Raw genomic sequence first — 18,429 nt, 5'->3', positions numbered from 1 at the left:
TTGCCTCAGACCTATGTGACTCTGGGGGAAGGATCATGACCGAAGTCCTTCTCTCTGCTGCTCTGAATGGAACTGAACCCAACCTGTTATCCAGCAGCGGCTGGTCTGTGGGAAACGTCACCACCAAGTGTTCTCTGACCAAAACTGGCTTCCAGTTCTATTACCTGCCCACCGTCTACATTCTGGTCTTCATCACTGGGTTTTTGGGCAACAGTGTGGCCATCTGGATGTTTGTCTTCCACATGAGGCCTTGGAGCGGCATCTCGGTTTACATGTTCAACTTGGCATTAGCCGATTTCTTGTATGTCTTGACTCTGCCCGCCCTCATCTTTTACTACTTCAACAAAACAGACTGGATCTTCGGAGATATCATGTGCAAGCTGCAGAGGTTCATCTTCCACGTGAACCTGTACGGCAGTATTCTGTTCCTGACCTGCATAAGCGTGCACAGGTACACAGGAGTGGTGCACCCCCTGAAGTCCCTGGGGAGGCTGAAGAAGAAGAACGCCATGTACATCAGCAGCCTGGTCTGGGTCCTTGTGGTGGCCGCCATTTCTCCAATACTCTTCTACTCTGGAACGGGGATAAGGAAAAATAAAACCATAACGTGCTATGACACAACGGCTGACGATTACCTGCGAAGTTACTTCATTTACAGCATGTGCACCACAGTGCTGATGTTCTGCATCCCCTTCATAGTGATTCTTGGTTGCTATGGGCTCATCGTGAAAGCTTTGATTTACAAAGATTTGGACAATTCTCCTCTCAGGAGAAAGTCTATTTACCTGGTTATTATCGTGTTGACGGTCTTTGCCGTGTCCTATCTTCCCTTCCACGTGATGAAGACCTTAAATCTAAGGGCCAGGGTGGATTTTCAGACTCCAGACATGTGTGCCTTCAATGATAAGGTTTATGCCACTTACCAAGTGACGAGGGGCCTGGCCAGCCTCAACAGCTGCGTCGACCCCATCCTTTACTTCCTGGCAGGTGACACCTTCCGAAGGCGGCTTTCCAGGGCCACCAGGAAATCGTCCAGAAGGAGCGAACACAACGTGCAGTCCAAAAGCGAGGAAATGACTCTCAATATTTTAGCAGAGTATAAACAGAATGGAGATACCAGTTTGTGAACAAATGTGGAAGATTTGGGAGCAGTTTGAAAAAATCCTCCGCTTTGAGGCAATAGGAGACTGTAGGGCTACAAGTGTGTGAGGAAAATCTACCAGTCTCAAATTCCTTTTAGGTAAAGCCTCATTTTCTGATCTTAGAAAAAGCTTAACAAAGTCAGTGGAAGGATTCTAATGGAAAATAACGTGTCAAAATTCAGCTTTCCTTCAATAGTCTCATTTCTTTCTGACTTGTGTCAGATAAAGTAAAATGAAGTAAATCCCCTAAAGGAGGAAAGCAATCCAAGTGCTTCTAGTTTAATGACTTAGTCTCCCACGTTCAAAAATGTTCTCAGTCAGCCTGTCTTTAAAAATAGGAAATAAAAATAAGAGCAGTATCTTGTCTTCTGAGGCTCAGTCACAGCCTTTTGCTGTTGTACACAAGGATTTAAATGAGAGTCACGATACAGTTATCATTTACAGTTTTATTATTTCTAGTGCTGATAATTATTTGGTAGTTTGGTGGCATTTATGGTTCAGTCCTCTTTCAGTGCCGGTGTTTTACTAAAGGTAGGCTTACTGGTGTGTGCATGGTTGTGCTTTTGGATCGCGATGGTTGTTCACGACAAGTCTGGACCCCTTTAGAGGCCGAGGGCTGGCGGGTGAGGTGGTCCCTGGGGCGCTGGCAGATGGGCCCCCCGCAGGGCTGTGTGTTGGTGAGCAGAGGTGTGTGGAGGTGCCCCAGCCCTGAGCCCAGGGTCCCACCCTGCTCTGTGCCAGGGCGGCCGGAGGGGCACGGACTGGGCTGGCCGGGGAGCGCGGGGTGAGCCTGGCCCAGGGGCTGCCAGCATCCTGCCTGCCCGGCCCAGGGGCTGCCAGCATCCTGCCGTGGCACCGGAGCCCTGCAGAGCTCTGTGCAGGGAGAAGTGGCTGTGCTGGAAATGCCTGACCCTGCCAGGCCAGCACAGGACAGGTGCTCGAGTTACCTGCCTTTGGTACGAGAATGGTTCTGTTCCTGCAGTCTGTACAGACAACACAAGAGTTGTTTCCCGAGAAATATAATGATTAAAATGGATTATATAAATGGAATATATATATATTATATATATATATATATATAACAGTAATTGGGGGAGGGAATGAGTTTTTTGTACTTTGGCGAATAAATTACTGTATTAACATGTTGCAATATCCTAAGGACTAAATCCAGCCCTTTATTGTAGATCTTCTCCAAATGTGGAATAGTTCATCCAAAATTAGCCAAACTGCAATATTGTGTAACATAAGAGCTAGTGATCAGGCACAGACGAAATCTTACATGGGCAGTCTCACTTGTTTCTCATGTTTTTAATAAATGTATTTGAAAATATTTTGTGCTGAAAGCATTATGAAAGCATGCTCTGAATTATGAATTTAGTGTACGAAATAAGGTTCTATGTAATCCTAAGGGTGATTTGTTCCTCCAGTCTTCATAGTAAGAGTAAAATACTTATATTTTACTTACCAGTTTCCAGTGGTTGGTAACAAACGAGAGTAGCTCTAGTTATTTTTTGACAACATTGTAAAGCAGCTTCTGTTCACAAGTACGGCTTCATCTGCAGAATCCCTATTTATTGAACTTATTTATTAGAATGCTAAATGTAAAGTATGTAAAGTGTGGTTCTCCGTGGTCATGTTCAGAATTGGGCATTAATGGAAAATTGAAGAGCATGTTTCAATCACTGTATTAATAATGTGTCTTTTAACAGAACATCTTTATAATAAACTTGATTCCACCCTGACTATTCGCTGGTGATATGTAACCTAGTGATAAATTAAACTACTGATGTATAGCCTAGAGGTAAATGAAACTCCAGCTTAGCAAACCTCTTAAAGCAACGTGGAGAGCTCATTCAGTCCTATGAAAAATGTAGAGGTAGTGAAAAAATCCCAGCCAAGGGTCAATTGCTAATTAATCCTGACTGACAAAGCCCATGGAACAGCACAGACTATTTATATACCACAGAAAGAGCCTGATTCACAATAAATGACTTCTCCTATTATGTGATTATTTGAGGCTTCATTCAGCTGAGGCACATCTTGTTTGGAATGGCAGATGAATTACACGGAGAGGGAGCATAAAAATAGGATATTCTCTGAATCTGCTTCTCTGGGTTGAAAATCCTGTTCATTTCCCAGTGTTTTGTGGTTGGTTTCAGTTAGTCCCACTAATTCATGCCTGCAAAAAGATCCCAGGTGGCTGGACACGTGGCAGGAGAGCCCCACGTGTGGATGGAGCAGGGAGATCCACCCTGGGGACCCTGTTGGGCCACCTTACCTGCAGCCTGCTGGGTCTGTGCTCCCTGGGCAGCCTGCTGGAGCCGTTCCAGTGCTCCCTGCCTGGCCAAGGGATGGTGCAGTTGGGGTGATTCACCAGGTCATCACTGAGGTCTGTTGGGACAATTTGTTGGATGAAGGTCCCTTTCATGCCGAGCAGCCGTGGCAGGAGGCAGCACTCACAGCTTCCCACGTGGACACACTCGGGAGCCTCCCAGCACACACTGAGCAGGGTCATTAAACACCTTTAACATGGGGCTGATTTTCCATCTCTCAGCTCCTGTGCCCTGTGACTCCCAGCTGTACCTGCTGAGATGTCACAGCCACTGCTGAATCCTGCTGGAACATGGAGCTGAGCCTCCCAGCCTCCTGTAGAGCTCTGGTCTAGAGGCATTGCTCTGTTTGGCATAAGGTAGTCAGAGCCACTGCAAAACCCCACCAAATTCCTGTCTCCTCCCACGCCTGCTGGAACAACAGAACCATGTGTGTTGGGTGTCCCTCTTAGAGGATGCTGGTCAGCTGGGGGGGATCGGGCACCCAAGCAGAGCCATGAGCTCCTGGGGAACTTGGCAAGTCTGTTGTTAGACTGTTCCTTTCTAAAATGTATTTGTGGAAGACAGTCCACCAGCCTTAGGGGCCCAAGGGAATCCCTGTGTTTATCCGTAAACCCTGGAGATGGGTGTAGTCAGAGACCTTTCCCTGATCAGCTGGAGTTTCTGATCCATCCAATGTGCAAAGGGAATGCAACTGCCACTCCAGCCTTTAGGATGACCATGGGCTGTGATTACCAGGAACAGGACTCAGCTCATCACCTCACTACTGTGACCACCTGAAAATTCCACCTTCCCTCAAACCGTACAGCCTTCGACTGGCAAATGAGATTAAACGTGTTCTGATTTTGTGGTCATGCATGTAACCTACTTTTCCCCTGGGTATGTTTGGGAATCTTCTAATAACTACCAGTCATTCACTGGAGACACCACGAAGTTTGAAGTAATAATTATTCAGAGCTTAACTTTAGCCAAAGCACTCTGCAGGGCCCCACGCCGACACCAGTTCTCATTCATGAGCTGTATTTGCTTCCTGAAGCTCAGAGGGTTAATGATTTTTTTCATTTGTGCCCAGTGTCTCTTACATATCTTTAACACAGCATGAAATCAGTATGAAACCTACAGGTGAGCTGCTGTCAGCTTGTACATTTTCATAGCACAGCACCGTGGATTTTTTGTTTTCATCCTGCTTCTGTGATGTGATGGAGAGGGGCTGTTCTTCTCCACCGCCACCAGGAGAGTCCTACCTGGAAAGTCAGGGCTGTGGACTTAAACACACCGACCCCGGGGTGCCAGGAGACAAAAGAACTGCTAATCCTCTTATTTGTCTATGATTTTAGTGAACAAAAAGGTTTTGTTAAGATTTTAATAGAGCACGAGGCTGGTTGCATGTACATGCACTGGTTTTGAAGTTGCAACTATTTTTAGTGGCAGCAGAACTGCAGCCCCAGCGCTGCTGGCACAACAGCACCTCACCTAGCAACTCGTTTGGAGCCGCCCCAATGGCATTATGAAACGTTTCTTCTGCCTTTTGTGTTATTGTGCTTAATTCACATTTCCAGGTGATGCTTCAGGCAGCAATATGTCTTAGAAATAGATCATAAATGGTTTGCAAAATACTGAAACCAAATGTGTGTAAATAAAATTTAAAACCTTGAGAGGAACCAGGTGGATCAACTGAGAATAAAAATAAGTGAATAAATGAGCAATGCTTCATCTTAAAGGATGAAGGAGGTCTGTGGGGTCTCAGAGCAATTCTGGAGTGCCAACAGCAGACACAGGGAATATAACCTATCAGTATTTAATTGATTTCACCTGGTTTATTTTAAGATTTATTTAACTTCCTTTTTATTTTTTTTCCTCTTGGTTTATCTTTGCCCTTCATGCAAGTGTTTCAGCTTTGCTGTAATATCCCTTTCATTGAAATGATATTTTCTTACCATTAAATGAATTACGTTTTCAACAAATCATGCTGTTCCGAGCATTTCCAAAATTCCCTTTCCCAACTGAGAATGCCTGCCCACTGAGACCCGGCAGCCTCTTCCCCCCTCAGCACAGAAGTCTTCAAATGCACAGTCAGGCAGGTCCTGGGGTTTGCAGGGCTCTGCTCTGGCTGGTTGTGTTTGCCATGAGCAGACACAGGCAGTGTGTGAACACCAGATTTAATACCTGTGCTGACTGTGCATTTCCCTCTGGTTTCACAGAGTCACAGGATCATTTGGGTTGGAAAAGACCTCCAAGATCATCGAGTCCAGCCTTTGGCCAGTCACCACAATGGCTTCATTTAAGCGTGGCCGGAGCAGGCACACACGGGGTGCTGTGACCCTGGCAGGGGTGAGGCAGTGCACCAACCCAGGGGGTGTTTGTTTCTAAACATTATTTTACAGCATTAGAAAAACAAAGACCAGCCTGTGGCGAGAGGAAACGGGCAGAACAGATAAATAATTAAATAAATGGGGGGTTTCAGACTGTGCAGCTCAGGTTTCTGCTGCCAGCACCAGGCTCTGGCTCTGATGGGAGTGGGAGGGAGATGCCAGGAACGTTGCTGTGCAGATTGGGCTGAGCTCAGGCTGGGCTGGGATCAGGGCAGTGCCTGGAGGGCACTGGCAGAAGGGACACATTCTGTGGGGTTTACCCCAAACCACCACCAGCAGCCATGGGGACGGCTGGTGTCCAGCTCCACTGGACTTGGAGAGGTCCCAGCCCTGCTGCCCATGCTGGCATTCCCACAGGGCTGAACCTGGCCAGGACTGAGGCAGGAGAGGCCCAGAGCTGCTTGGAACCGCTGAGCTGAGCCGTGGTGCGGGCAGGAGTGTGAATACCCGGAGGCTGCACTGTTCCCAGGCAGCTGAGTGTGGGTGTCACCAGCACCAGCAGTGCCTCTGTGTGAGGCACCAAGAGGACAGTGAAGTGTTGGGTGTATTTATATCCCCTGGGGCACACACACCAACACAGGGCTCCTTGGGGAGTGGTGTCACCCCTCTGTGAGGTGGCAGAGACCCACACCCACCACAGCCACCAGCAACATGTCTTGCAGCCCTGGCACTCGCCAGACATCCCAGCTGAGAACCGGGCAGGGACTCCCACCAGGAAACCCATTCCCAGGGTCCTAAGTGAATGCTGCCTGCCTGTGGAAGCACCTCATGTCCCTGAGTAAACACCAGAAGATCCACTCATTTCAAGTGCTGGGAACAGCATTTACCCTTCCTGGCATTCCCCTCCATCCAAGGCACGGCAGAGTTGTTTGTGTTAATAATTCATAGAAGTCTTCTCCATTCAGTTCATGGCTCTGCCAGGCAGCAGCACCAGCAGCTGCCCTGCACACTCCTCCTTGAGCCAGGGGCAGTGACCTGGGATGGACTGAAACCCATGGGCAGGAGCCCTGCTGCTCCCACAGACCTTCCCCAGCAGGCTGAGTGCCTCAGCTCCGGTTTGGTTCTTAACCAAAGCCAGGTCCTAATTTTCACAATGAGCCTGGTAAAACCCTGGCACAGGTTGCCCAGAGAAGCCGTGGCTGCCCCATCCCTGGAAGGGTCCGAGGCCGGGTTGGTTCCTGGTGGGTTGCAGGCACCCTCTGCCCTGTGGGCAGCACGTGCCCACTGACAGGGATTTCTCTGTGAAAGCCAGGCTGGTTGGTCACAAATGCATCTCCTTCCACTGCTGATAACAGCCTCTTGTAGGGAGCTGATTTTTCTCCAAGGCAGTGGCTGAGAACTGACCCAGCCAGGGAGGCGGTGGCCAGGCTGGGGAGGGAGCTGGGGCCAGACAACATGGGGAGGAGGGTGGGTGTGGGACAGCTGGCAGAGGTGGGCGGGTACCCCGCCCTTGGTACCACCCAAACTGACAGAACGGACTGACAGAGGAGGGGAAGGGATGGTCCTGCACGAAGCCAAACATCCCAAATGGAAGGGCCAAAGGCTTGGGCCACAGCTCTGGTACCAATGGATGAGGATTTGTTTGCTCTCTCTGGGACCCAGCTGGGAGAACCTCTTGGGGGTTATAACACAATTTTTGTACCAAACATTATCTTATTCCGGAATTAAAGAGCACTTTTAAGAGTCCACAGTAGTTTAATTCTTTGCAGATGACTGAGTTTTAATACCCTCAGTACAGAACAAACAGCAGAGAAGTTCAGCCATACATGGAAGATAAATAAACTTTGCATTATAGAGGAGAAATTATTTATCTGTTTGATATCACTGGCCCATCCCTGTCCCTATCCCCCTCCTGACTGCAGGCTCCATACAGGACCCCAGGACTCATATGGGTTTCACCTCTCCCTGCTCCCCTAAGCTGCAGTTGGGCAAATCCTTGGGGTCTGTAGCAGTTCCCAGAGCGGGGACAGCAGCCAGGCCAGAGGGAAGCAGGTCCCTGGCGCTGGAGCTCTCCTGCTCTCCTCCCCCTCAGCGATGTGTCAGGACACGTTTGGCACAAATAAAAAGTTGTTGTTTAACATTCTTGTGTATTTGTGAGCAGCGACAGTGATGCTTCCTGTAAAACAGAGCTGCGAGCGTGGCAAAGCTGTTTGATGTTACAGCCTTATTTAAACAGCATTTAGATAGTAAAAGCAGTCATTCCCCTCATCCCCACATACCAGCTACCCATTAAAATTCCTTCTCATGCTCTTGCACAAAGACTAATTTTGGCAGGAGGCTGACTTGCCCTAGATTTTTAAAAGACTACTTGTTTTAAAACAAAGTCCTTTGGAGAAGGGAGAGAGCTGGGAGAGGGCTGCTTCCTCCCCTTGCCCATCTCAGTCCTGCAGCAGCCCAAACACCCCCAATCTCCTCACCCTGATCACCCCCCATCATCCTCTATCCCATCACTCCATCACACTCCCATCCCATCGCCCCTCACCCAATCACCTCCCAGCCCTGCTGGATGCAGTATCCTCCTCCTCCTCACGGAGGGGGCTCCCAGCCCCACAGAGGGGTGATGGAGGGGGACAGGAGCTTTGGGCACAGAGCAGGAGGAGCCAGAGAAAGATTGAAAAGCTGTCGTTCACCTTGACATTTACACACTAAAAATAAAGTTTCTAATGTTAAATGCTTTTTTAAAAAGTTATGCCAATATTCAGGTATTACTGAAGTAGAGTAAAGCTCTGGGTTTACAAGCTGGCTCTTGCTGCCATCAGAACCACTTTCCACCAAGGTGTTCCTTTGGTCCTGAGTTATTTTGTCTCCTTCAGGCTCTGGGCAAAAAGTCACTTGGCAGTGACAACAGAGCACGGCAAAAATCAGAAGAAACCTGACCCACAGGTGTCTCATGGACAGGTCCAGAGAGCAAACAGATCCAGAGAGACCCACAGAGGCAAATCAACAGCCAAACCCTCCCTGGGAGCAGATGGAGGAGCTGACTTGCCTGTTTGGCTGCGATTCAATGAAAATGTTCTCTACCCTTCCTTTTCTGCTCAGGGATAAATCTGCAAAGGAAAACATTTCTCAGTGCTGTGTGCTGGCAGGGCTGGTGTCACACCAGCAGGATCCAGCACTGCCATGGCCCCTTGGGCATGTTCCTGAGTGTTCTGAGAGCTGCTTTGGCTCCAGGATCAGCAGGCTGCTAAAACCAGGAGAGGTTAAACACCAGTGAGTCCCAGTGAATCCCAGTGAGTCTCAGTGATTCCCATCCCCCAGTAAATGGCTGTATAAGCAGTTGCCCTTAATGGATGTACACAAGGAAGCAGACCTGAATTTTTGGGTAGCAGCTGTCTGCAGCACCCCAGGCCATGGTGCCCTCAAGGGATGGCTCCATAGAGGGATGCTGCCTTTAAAACCTCCATAGGGGCTCATGGGTGCCCTGCTCACAGTGGGGACGGAGCCAGCACAGCCACAGCACCCACCTCACCATTCCCAGCTGCTGGTTGGAATTCACCCCACGGCCCTTCACTGGGCTCAGCCAGGGGAAGGGACAGAGCTGGTCCCCCACTGTCACCTGCCCGACGCATCCGTGGCTGCCGACGCGGCCAGAGAGGCTCCAGGTTGGCGTCGTGGCCCCGATCCTTCGCCAGCGGGTTTGGCCACTGACTCTGCTCATTTAAGCTCTCCTGTAACTGATACTGGAAGGGGTGACTCAGCCCTAAGTATAGTTACCTGCACCCAAAATAGAGAGGAGGCCTGTGGCAGCTCAGGGCTCCGGGGTGCAGGTCAGCCCAGAACGACTCCTAAAGCCACGGGAGCAGGAGGTGCAGCACAGCCAGCAGGGCAGGTGGCACCAGCTCTTCACCTGTTTGTACCCTCAGTCCAGGAGGGGACTCCAAAGTAAGCCTTTGGAAATTAATCCTCTGTGTAGAATGTACAGAAACATAAGCTTTCAGTTGTTCCTTTTCTTAATCAATTCACACTGACCAGAGCTCAGGAACAGGATCAATTTACACCACATCTAAAAATACACCATCAGCTACACACAGATGGATCTAAGGGAGGGGGGGTGACTATGTGCATGTGCATGTGTCCCTAAAACACTAAGATCCACTTGTAAATCATACAAATTCCTGATACTTTGCTGCAAAGGATGGGGAGGTGGAAAACACAGTGCCCTGACAGTGCACAAATGGGGCTTTTGTCACTTGCCCAGTAATTGGCCCTGAAGCCCCCGTGCCCGTAAGATTCAGGAAGAGATCTAGAAGCTCCAGTAAGTTCACACTAGTGGGAAATCCCCAGGAGGAGACAGAGGAGCCGACACCAAGAGTTGAGGGGCTGCATTCTGGGCTCACTTTGCCTCTCAGGCTGAATTGTTTAAAAGAGCAAACAGGAATTTCCCTCTTAGACTAAGATAAACTCTAATTAATTCGTGGCAGGGTCTATCCAGCAAACACCAGGAATAATCTGTACATTGTGAAATGCTGCTGGATGTCACTGTGAGCAACCAGCCCTGGCCATGCCACAGGTCCTGCCTGATGCAGCCAGAGAGCACAAACCCTGGGCTTAACCACTGCGCTCTGACTAACCCCACTGCCAGCACCACCTGTAATTAAATGCCAGATTTAATATCTGCAGCTAAACAGGTCACAGAGCAGGGACAGAGGCTGCCCCGAGGAGCCTTGCTGGGGCGTGGGGGTTCCCAGATGGATTTTGGAGCCAGGATGCTCCCAGAAGCAGCCACAGCTACACTCCTCCCACAGCACCAACACATGGACCTGGCAGCTGAGGGGGCTCGGGCAGGTTGCAGACCCAGTCAGCTGCCCTGGGGTGCTCTGCATCAGATGGTGGGGCTGAACTGGGCTGTGCATTCCCAGAAATCCCCCAGAACACTGGGCTGAACTGGACTGTGCATTCCCAAAAATCCTCCAGAACACTGGGCTGAACTGGACTGTGCATTCCCAAAAACCCCCAGAACACCAGGCTGAAGCAGGTTGTGCATACACAGAAATCTCTGAGGATGCTGTGGTTGAACTGGGCTGTTCCCCCAGAAATCCCCTGGGATGCTGGTGCTAAACTGGGCTGTGCCCCCCAGAAATCCCCCAGGACACTGGGCAGGACTGGGCTGACCCCCCCCAGGGGTGACCCCCTGCAGGAGCTGCCCCAGGACACCCCCCAGGCTGGGACTCCTCGAGAGGCTTTTGCTCTCTTTGGCAGTACTGCTTGTGAGGGTATAAACACGCACCCAGGATCACTGGAAATGAGTCACATTTCAGTGCCATGTAATTATTAGTTATCATATATGATATTTGCCAGCTCGTGCTGTGAACAGTTACCTTATATAACACCTGGAGAGGTGTGTCAGGCTCCAGTGGTTTCCAAGGTCTCTGTTTTGAAAGAGATTGGAGTGTGGTGCTCCTTTTCATCAACTCCAAACCTACAGAGCTGTTCACATGTTTATCCAGCCAAATGAGGTGTTTTGGTGGGCAACACCTCCTGTGAGAGGGGCCAAGGCCCTGGTGTGGCTGTTTTCCTCTGCAGGACACCCTGAGCCTGGCTGGGCACTCCCAGCCCCTCCTAAGGGTCACCAAAGCCACCACAAGTGTTTCGATCCCTCCTGTCACCGTTGTATCTGAGCCTCAGTGCCTTTAGGATCTGCTTCTCCCCAGCCCTCCCCTGGGTCCAGGGAATGGTGCCACCAGGACACAAAGGGGTGAGGAATGGTGGGGATGCCCCAAACCACGTGGAAATTCTGTGGAGCAGCAAAGCACTGAGTCAGGAACACTAACCACTGCATCAGCTCTCTGTAAAAGCCACTTAACTGGGATATAAACTTTCCCTGACAAATCTAATACATTTGTCTCAGTGCCAAGTGACCATTAGCCCTCATTAACCCATCCTAACACATGGATCCCAGGGATGCTGAGGGGCCACAAGCTCCAGCCCACTTGTAGATGAGCCACAGCCTCTCCAGCTCAGGTACAGAGCTGGTGGAGGACGGGGCAGGTTCATCAGGTGGGAGCAGGACTCAGCCTCATGACCAGCAGCTCCAGGATGGTGCCACAAGGCCTGATGTGGCCAGGCAGCACTGCTGTGCTCCTGCAGCCTGAGACAGCAGCACAGCTGCCCGATTCCCTGCACCCTCAGCACGAGCAGTGATGCTCAAGATGATGCCAACAGACTACGTGAGGTAACTGATGCTTTGGACAAATCCCTTTACAGCCTCTCCAAAAGGAGCAGAGAGAGGAGCTCAGGAGGGGAGGTGAGAACTGCTGGCACGCCCTGACAGAGGCTGTGCCTGGCTGGCACCTGGCGCTGCCTGTGGGCCCTTCCCCCTCCATTGCTTCTGGTTCCACACAATCCCCCTCAGTGCTGAGCTCACAGCGATTCCAGGCCATGCTGGCAGGGGCTGCAGCCGCTCTCCAGCCACTTCCCAGCCGCTTCCCAGCCGGTTCCCAATGGGCAGTGTGATGGAGGAGCCGTGTTGTCTCTCCTGGATGCACGTCCAGCTTGGGCAGCCAGGCATGAACCAGCAGACACCCCCTCTCCAGCACTCCCTGTTCCCAGCCTACCTCCCAAACCTCCTCCCTAGCCCTGCTGCTGTCACTGCTCCAGGGCAATACCAGGCTGTGCTGCTCTCTCTGAACCATCTGGGTTGAGGCGAGTGAGGTTTCACAGGTACCTTACAAAGTTGGGTGAACACCTTCAGCGTGGCCACTGGTTGGGAATGGCCGGCAGGAGGCTGGCACACGTGGTGCTGCCATCCCCCCTGTGGTCCCGGGTTGCTCTGCCATGGGCAGTGTGTCCCCAGCCAGTAAAAAACACGATTTTCCTTACTGGGCTTGTGCTGGGTGGAAGAGCTCTACAGACCTGGGCAGCCCCCGACCCAAAGCTGCCTTGTATGACACTCACGAGGCACAGTGTGTGCAGGTGGAAGCCAGAGCTCCCTCTGCAGCTCCAAAACATGACGTTCCTTCTGAACCAACCTGGCATTACCATTCCCGCCAGAGCTCCCTCTGCAGCTCCAAAACATGACGTTCCTCCTGAACCAACCTGGCATTCCCATTCCCGCCACCAGCGCGGTGCTCCGGCAGAACCTGGTGCCTCTGGGAGCTCAGCGAGCATCGAGCAAAACCAGAAACAGGCAGAAGAGGGATTTCCCTGGAAAACACAAAAGTATGGCTGTCCCACGGTCATGGTCATTGACTCTGAGGCTTATATTATAAAGGGTGTGTAAATGCTGATATAACTGTGATCTCCCTTTTCAAAGCCACTTAAAAGGCTTTTTTTCTCTTTTCTCTTTTTTTGTAATAAAACAAACCACCAAACAAGCCCTAAAGGTATTTCTTCAGCAGGAACTTGACTGAGGCAGAGCTGATGAAGTGCAATCCACTGCCTTTCCATTTACTTAACAGGAAACAGGACACTGTAGGAAATTATCATACTCCATAATTTCAGTAAAAAGCTTTTCAATAAAAAGATTAAACATGTCTCTAATGTGTGAAGATATGAGCAGGTTATAATTACTGTTGACCTCACCTCATCAGCAGTATTTAATTGATGTCAGGGTCTATGTCTGCCTGTGCAAGTTAATCAGCATCCCTGGGCCTCCAAAGACCACATTTGCAACCTCCTAAGGAAGCAGGAGTACCTCTGGGTTTTTTCCTCACTTGTTTTTTTGTCTCCCTTCCCTTCCACACATCTCTGAGCTGCTTCATCTGGGCTCTGCCTGGGGTTTGGCATCCAACACAAAACAGCTGCTCTGAGCCCCCTCCTAACCCCTCGTCCTTCCCAGACTCTTGAAGGGGGTCACTTTTCCTGGGTGTGATTTCCCACCTGGGGGGGAGCTGCTCCCGGCTGGGCTGCGGGTCCCGCGGGCTGTTCCAGAGCCGCCCCTGCCGACCTGGGCAGAGCCCGGGGCCGGTCCCGAGCCTCGCTGCCCCCCGACCTGCTGCCAGGGAGGGGCTGGCACCGACCCCGTGCTGTGCTAGAGACACACACGGCCAGGTTATAAATACTCCGGGATCCAGGAATGCGCATGGAAGGGCTGGAGCGGCGCGCGGGTGGGGGGCGGGTGCTGCTCCATTGCTACATCCATATTTATCCGCGGCTTTATTTAAGTTTCAGGGAGGTTTTTTCCCCACCAGCCACCAAGGAGCTGCTGCCCCACAGGATGGTGTGAGAGCAGAGCAGTGCATGGGCTGTTCCCAGAGAGGTGCTGCAACTGAGGGACAGAACCCACTCTGTGCTCCGGGGCAGGGACTGGGAGCGTGCAGAGCCTCGTGTCCGTGCTCCGGGACAGAATTACCATGGACAGACTTTTCCTGGATGAAACAGATTATCTGATTATACTGGAATCCACCAGAGCAGGACCAGGATATGTCCCGTTTGGCACTGCCGTGTCTTTACCATAAAACCTGTTCTGGAGAAACCCCAAACCCAGCAGTGAAATATTTCCCTTGGCCGTGGGCACAGAGCTCAGCTCTGACTGACTCCCCCAGTGCTGGGGGGAGCACCCCGGGGCGTTGGGTGCTGCCTTGGGGTCCCTGTGTCCATCCCAGGGGCATTGGGTCCATCGGGATCCTCACCTAGGGAATGTCCAGCAGAGATCAGGGTAGAAGATGTGTCCCTCTCCACCTCTTTCCCCTCTCCTCCCGCTGCCAATGCACAGATTTGGAGACAGGGCACCCCAGGGTAATTCCACAGTGAGGTCAGGATTCCAGGGTTTTCTGAAATTACAAAGCAACTTCTCCACGGTGTCTTTCACGGTGTTAAGCTGATTAGTACCATTTAAAAAGGAAAAAAGTAGCTTAATTCTATATCTTAGCAAAGCTTCTTTGCCAAGTGCATTCAGGAGAAGAATCCCTCTTCCCAGAGGAGCTGAAACCATTAGGGGAGATTTGCTGCTGGAGTCCATCCTCTCCCAGCTCCTTACAGCTACTGTGTGTCCTGGGCTTGCTATTTGTAAAAACTCAGGGAAAATCTGTCAAAGCTGTAAGGGGCTGAGGTAAGGAGGCGTCAAACCACTTCTGTGTCACCTCCCCAGACACAAACCCACTGCTGGTTTAGGCAAGTCCCACTAAGCACAACTGAAGGTTTTGAATCTCTCCTGCTTAGAAACCTCCAGGATTTTGCCAGCCTCCAGCTGGACTCCATGAGAAGCAGCAGCTCTGAGAGGAAAACTCATGGGCTGGAATCAAACCTTGATGCTGGACTTCATGTGCCAGGAGCAGCCCCCTGCACTGGCCAGGACGGGACGGGTGTTGGTGCTGGCTCCCAGCTCTTCCCAAGCATTCCCATTTCTGACCTCTGCTCTCCTCCCACTCGAGTCAGCAGAGCTCAGTATGGGAGAAGGGCTTGGAGCTGTGAGACCTGGCAGGGACTGTGGCACCAGCTCCCACAGCAGCAAAGGAGAGAAACCCTTGGGAGAGTTGGGGATAACACAACCTGACAGAAAGGGAAGGGACACGAAAGGTGTGTCTGAGAAACCACGAGCGACACAATTAAATGCACTTGTACGTTCCTGGCACAGTGAGCACAGAACCTGCACCACACGCGGCAGGCTGAGCACCACAGCTCAGGCTGAGCACCACAGCTCAGGGCTGAGCAAAGCGAGGTGGGTGGAACGGGGCTGAGAAAGGAGTCGTGATATTTGGGAAATGTAAATTAGAGCTCCAGCAGCGCTCAGCAAACAGCGATCCGATGTGAATCCTTTGGGATGGAGCAGGTAAATGGCACAGGCTCTGAGAACTCTGGGGAGGGGAGAGGCTCTGCCATCACGGGCTGTTCACGTGTATCAGTAACGAGAACTCACACTAAAATCATGAGGTGCTTTATTTTTGGAAAGATGATGTGTTGCTCCTTCTGAGCTTAGCAATTTCCTAATCCCACTGAAAGAATGATGGTCTTATGATGTGAGCTTCTAAATAATGTATCACAGCTCCATTTACAAACACACTACAGGTCAATTTACAAGTGCACTACAAAGCACATTTAGCACCGAGGGGGTTTACTGCCTGTAGGAATGGTGATGCATCCATTGGCTCCCAGTGTCTCAAGTACTGTGAGTGCCTGCTGCCTCTGCCCATCACACACAGGCCCCTGGCATCAGCTGGGCCTGCTGCTTCTGACAGGCTGTGCCTTCTAAAGCTGACCTGTCCCATTGCAGTGAGGGGTTTGTGGGAACAACAGGTATTTTTCAAGTGCCACTTGCACTCTCGTACCCCTCAGAATCCCAGGAGTCAGATATCCCATGTGTAGGCAGAGCAGGTGGTTCCAACAGACCCACGTCAGCCCAGCACTGGGCAGATATGCACCAGTATCTATGAGGAACAAGAGGGGGATGACTGAAAATAATCACTTAAATAAAAATTAAGATTACTGCTAATAATTTTGCTGCAAAGCAGCCTCTCTCTTCCTCTGCATTTCCCCCGAAGGATGGACCTGGAGCCGCCGGCATCTCCATGGTGACAGCTCGGCACAGCTCCCGCGGGTGCACCGGGCTGCGGGAGCCGGGCAGGGAGGACATGGAGACCTGGGGTTACACTCCCAGCAGAGACCCTTCGGGGCCAGCGCTGGGCAGAGCCGCGGCCTCAGCACCCAGGAAGGCTCAGCACCAGCCCAGGTGTGCGAGGGCAGAGGTGGCTCTGGCCTTGGTGGTGGCACCGTCCCGCGGTGGTGGCACTGCTCTGACACCACCCTGCCCCGCGGCTGACCATGCCACAGCCTCTCTGCAGCACTCCAGTGCCGTCAGTGAGAGCTGCAAGCTCATTTATACCTATTTTTAAGTCGGAGATATTGTCTCTGCACTGGCTAAATATAAAAGTCTCATACGGTGTGGTGAGTAAGGTTTGGCCAAGTGCCACGGCAGCCGGGCCGGGCTCCGGGAGCTGCACACACGGGAACTGGGCTGGAGACATGGCATCAAACCCACCCCACAGCCCAACTGCTGCTTGGCACAGCCTGGGCAGACGTGTGAGAGCAGGGGCCCTGCTCAGGGGCGCACAGGGATGGGAGCTGTGTTGGATCCCTTGCAGGTCAGCTCTGGAGGGATGCCTGTCTCCATGTGGGCAGTCACGGGCCGTGCAGGGGGTGCTGCTGCGGGTGGGTCTGCAGGGGGTGCTGGTGTGGGTGGGTCTGCAAGGGATGCTGGTGTGGGTGGGTCTGCAGGGGGTGCTGGTGTGGGTGGGTCTGCAGGGGTTGCTGCTCTGGGTGGGTCTGTAAAGCCCTTTGCATTTGCGGGGTGTGGGGGTTCAGTGCTGTGCTGGCAGCCGTGTCCCCCTGTTTCTGCTGCCCCTCGTCCGTCCCTGACCCCCCGGGAGGGGCTGCCAGATGGCTGAGGGGCATCATGCAGGTCCCACTGGATCCCCCAGGGACCCACAGCTCTGCCTGCTGCTCACACAGCCCAGCCCAGCTCTGCAGAGGGTTTGCCAAACAATTCACGCATTTCCACAGCACTAAACAGGCAAAGCCTTTGTCCCCCACCACTGAACCCAAAACCCTCTCCAGAGGGCAGCCAGTGGCCCCTCATAGGGGCTGGAGCCCAGCAAGGTCCTGCACAGGGGGTCAGCAGCTCCTCACAGCCCCATCCAGCCTGGCCTTGGACACTTCCAGGGATGGGGCAGCCAAAGCTTCTCTGGGCAACCTGTGCCAGGGCCTCACTGCCTTCACAGGGAAGAATTTCTTCCCAGTATCCCATCTAACCCTACCCTCACTCACATTTCCCTCTCCTTGGAGCCAGGACACCCCTACAGATCCCAGGGGGGTCTCAGGGTCAGGACAGGGCTCACGGTGCCCATGGCTGTGGATCCATGGCTGGAACAGTGTCCCCAGTGTCACCCCAGCCCCGGGGCCAGGCACTCCTGCAGGACACTGCTCACGGCAGCATCCCAGGGCAGAGCAGCAGCAAACAGCGCTCTTGCCTGGCCAGCTTCCTGACGGTTATGGGGAAATTCTCAGCGTGAAGGAGTTAAAAGCCATCGGCAGCGGGACTGGGAGGGAACTCCAAACTTTTGGAGTTCCGGCTGCTCCCGCCCCGTGCGACAGATCCCCGTGGGACACGTGGAGGTGGCCCGGGGGAACAGGGAGTCACTTTTGCCTGGAATTTATCCCCCCGAACGGGCGTGTGGCACCGCCACCGCCCCGGCCCGTGCCCGGCCCCGGCAGCACCAGGTGGCGCCCGCGGCGTCTGGAATTTCCTTCCCGGCCGAAATCAATGGAAGGAAACGGCGGCGATGGGCGAGGAGGGGGAGGAATCGCACGGGTTCGGGGATGCTCGTGGAGGGGGTGCTCGTGGGGGCCCCTTGAGCGGCGGGACAGGGACGGGGGGCTGGGGACAGTGCGATGGGTCCGGTCAGAGCACGACCCTGCCCTGCCCGAGCCCACCCGGGGCGGGAGGTATCGGGAGAAAAGGAGGTGCCAGGGAGACCCCAGAGCCCCTTCCAGTGTCTAAAGAGACTCCAAGAGAGCTGCAGAGGGACTTTGGGCAAGGGCCTGGAGTGACAGGACAAGGGGGAATGGCTTCCCATGGACAGAGGCAGGGTTAGATGGGATATTGGGAAGGAATTCTTGGCTGGGAGGGTGGGAAGGCCCTGGCACAGGTTG

The 18,429-nt window shown here is 52.5% G+C and overlaps 1 protein-coding gene and 1 long non-coding RNA gene across 2 annotated transcripts; one reads left to right on the top strand and one right to left on the bottom strand.

The window, feature by feature from the left end:
* Positions 1 to 8: 8 nt before the first annotated feature.
* P2RY1 (purinergic receptor P2Y1) lies at positions 9 to 2,884 on the top strand. Its single transcript, XM_017835464.1, has one exon. The coding sequence runs from the start codon at positions 36 to 38 to the stop codon at positions 1,125 to 1,127; it is 1,092 nt and encodes a 363-aa protein (XP_017690953.1). The 5' UTR covers positions 9 to 35; the 3' UTR covers positions 1,128 to 2,884.
* A 5,996-nt stretch (positions 2,885 to 8,880) lies between these two features.
* On the bottom strand, positions 8,881 to 12,757 carry LOC108507453. Its single transcript, XR_001878143.1, has 3 exons — positions 12,664 to 12,757; positions 11,163 to 11,213; positions 8,881 to 8,891 (listed from the first exon to the last, which is right to left on the bottom strand). It is a non-coding gene; the product is annotated as an uncharacterized LOC108507453 (long non-coding RNA).
* Between the last annotated feature and the right edge of the window lie 5,672 nt (positions 12,758 to 18,429).

This window comes from Lepidothrix coronata, unplaced genomic scaffold (assembly GCF_001604755.1).
Source record: "Lepidothrix coronata isolate B3197 unplaced genomic scaffold, Lepidothrix_coronata-1.0 Scaffold256, whole genome shotgun sequence".
In the NCBI taxonomy this organism is placed as follows: domain Eukaryota; kingdom Metazoa; phylum Chordata; class Aves; order Passeriformes; family Pipridae; genus Lepidothrix; species Lepidothrix coronata.
This window is presented reverse-complemented; position numbering and strand designations above follow the sequence as displayed.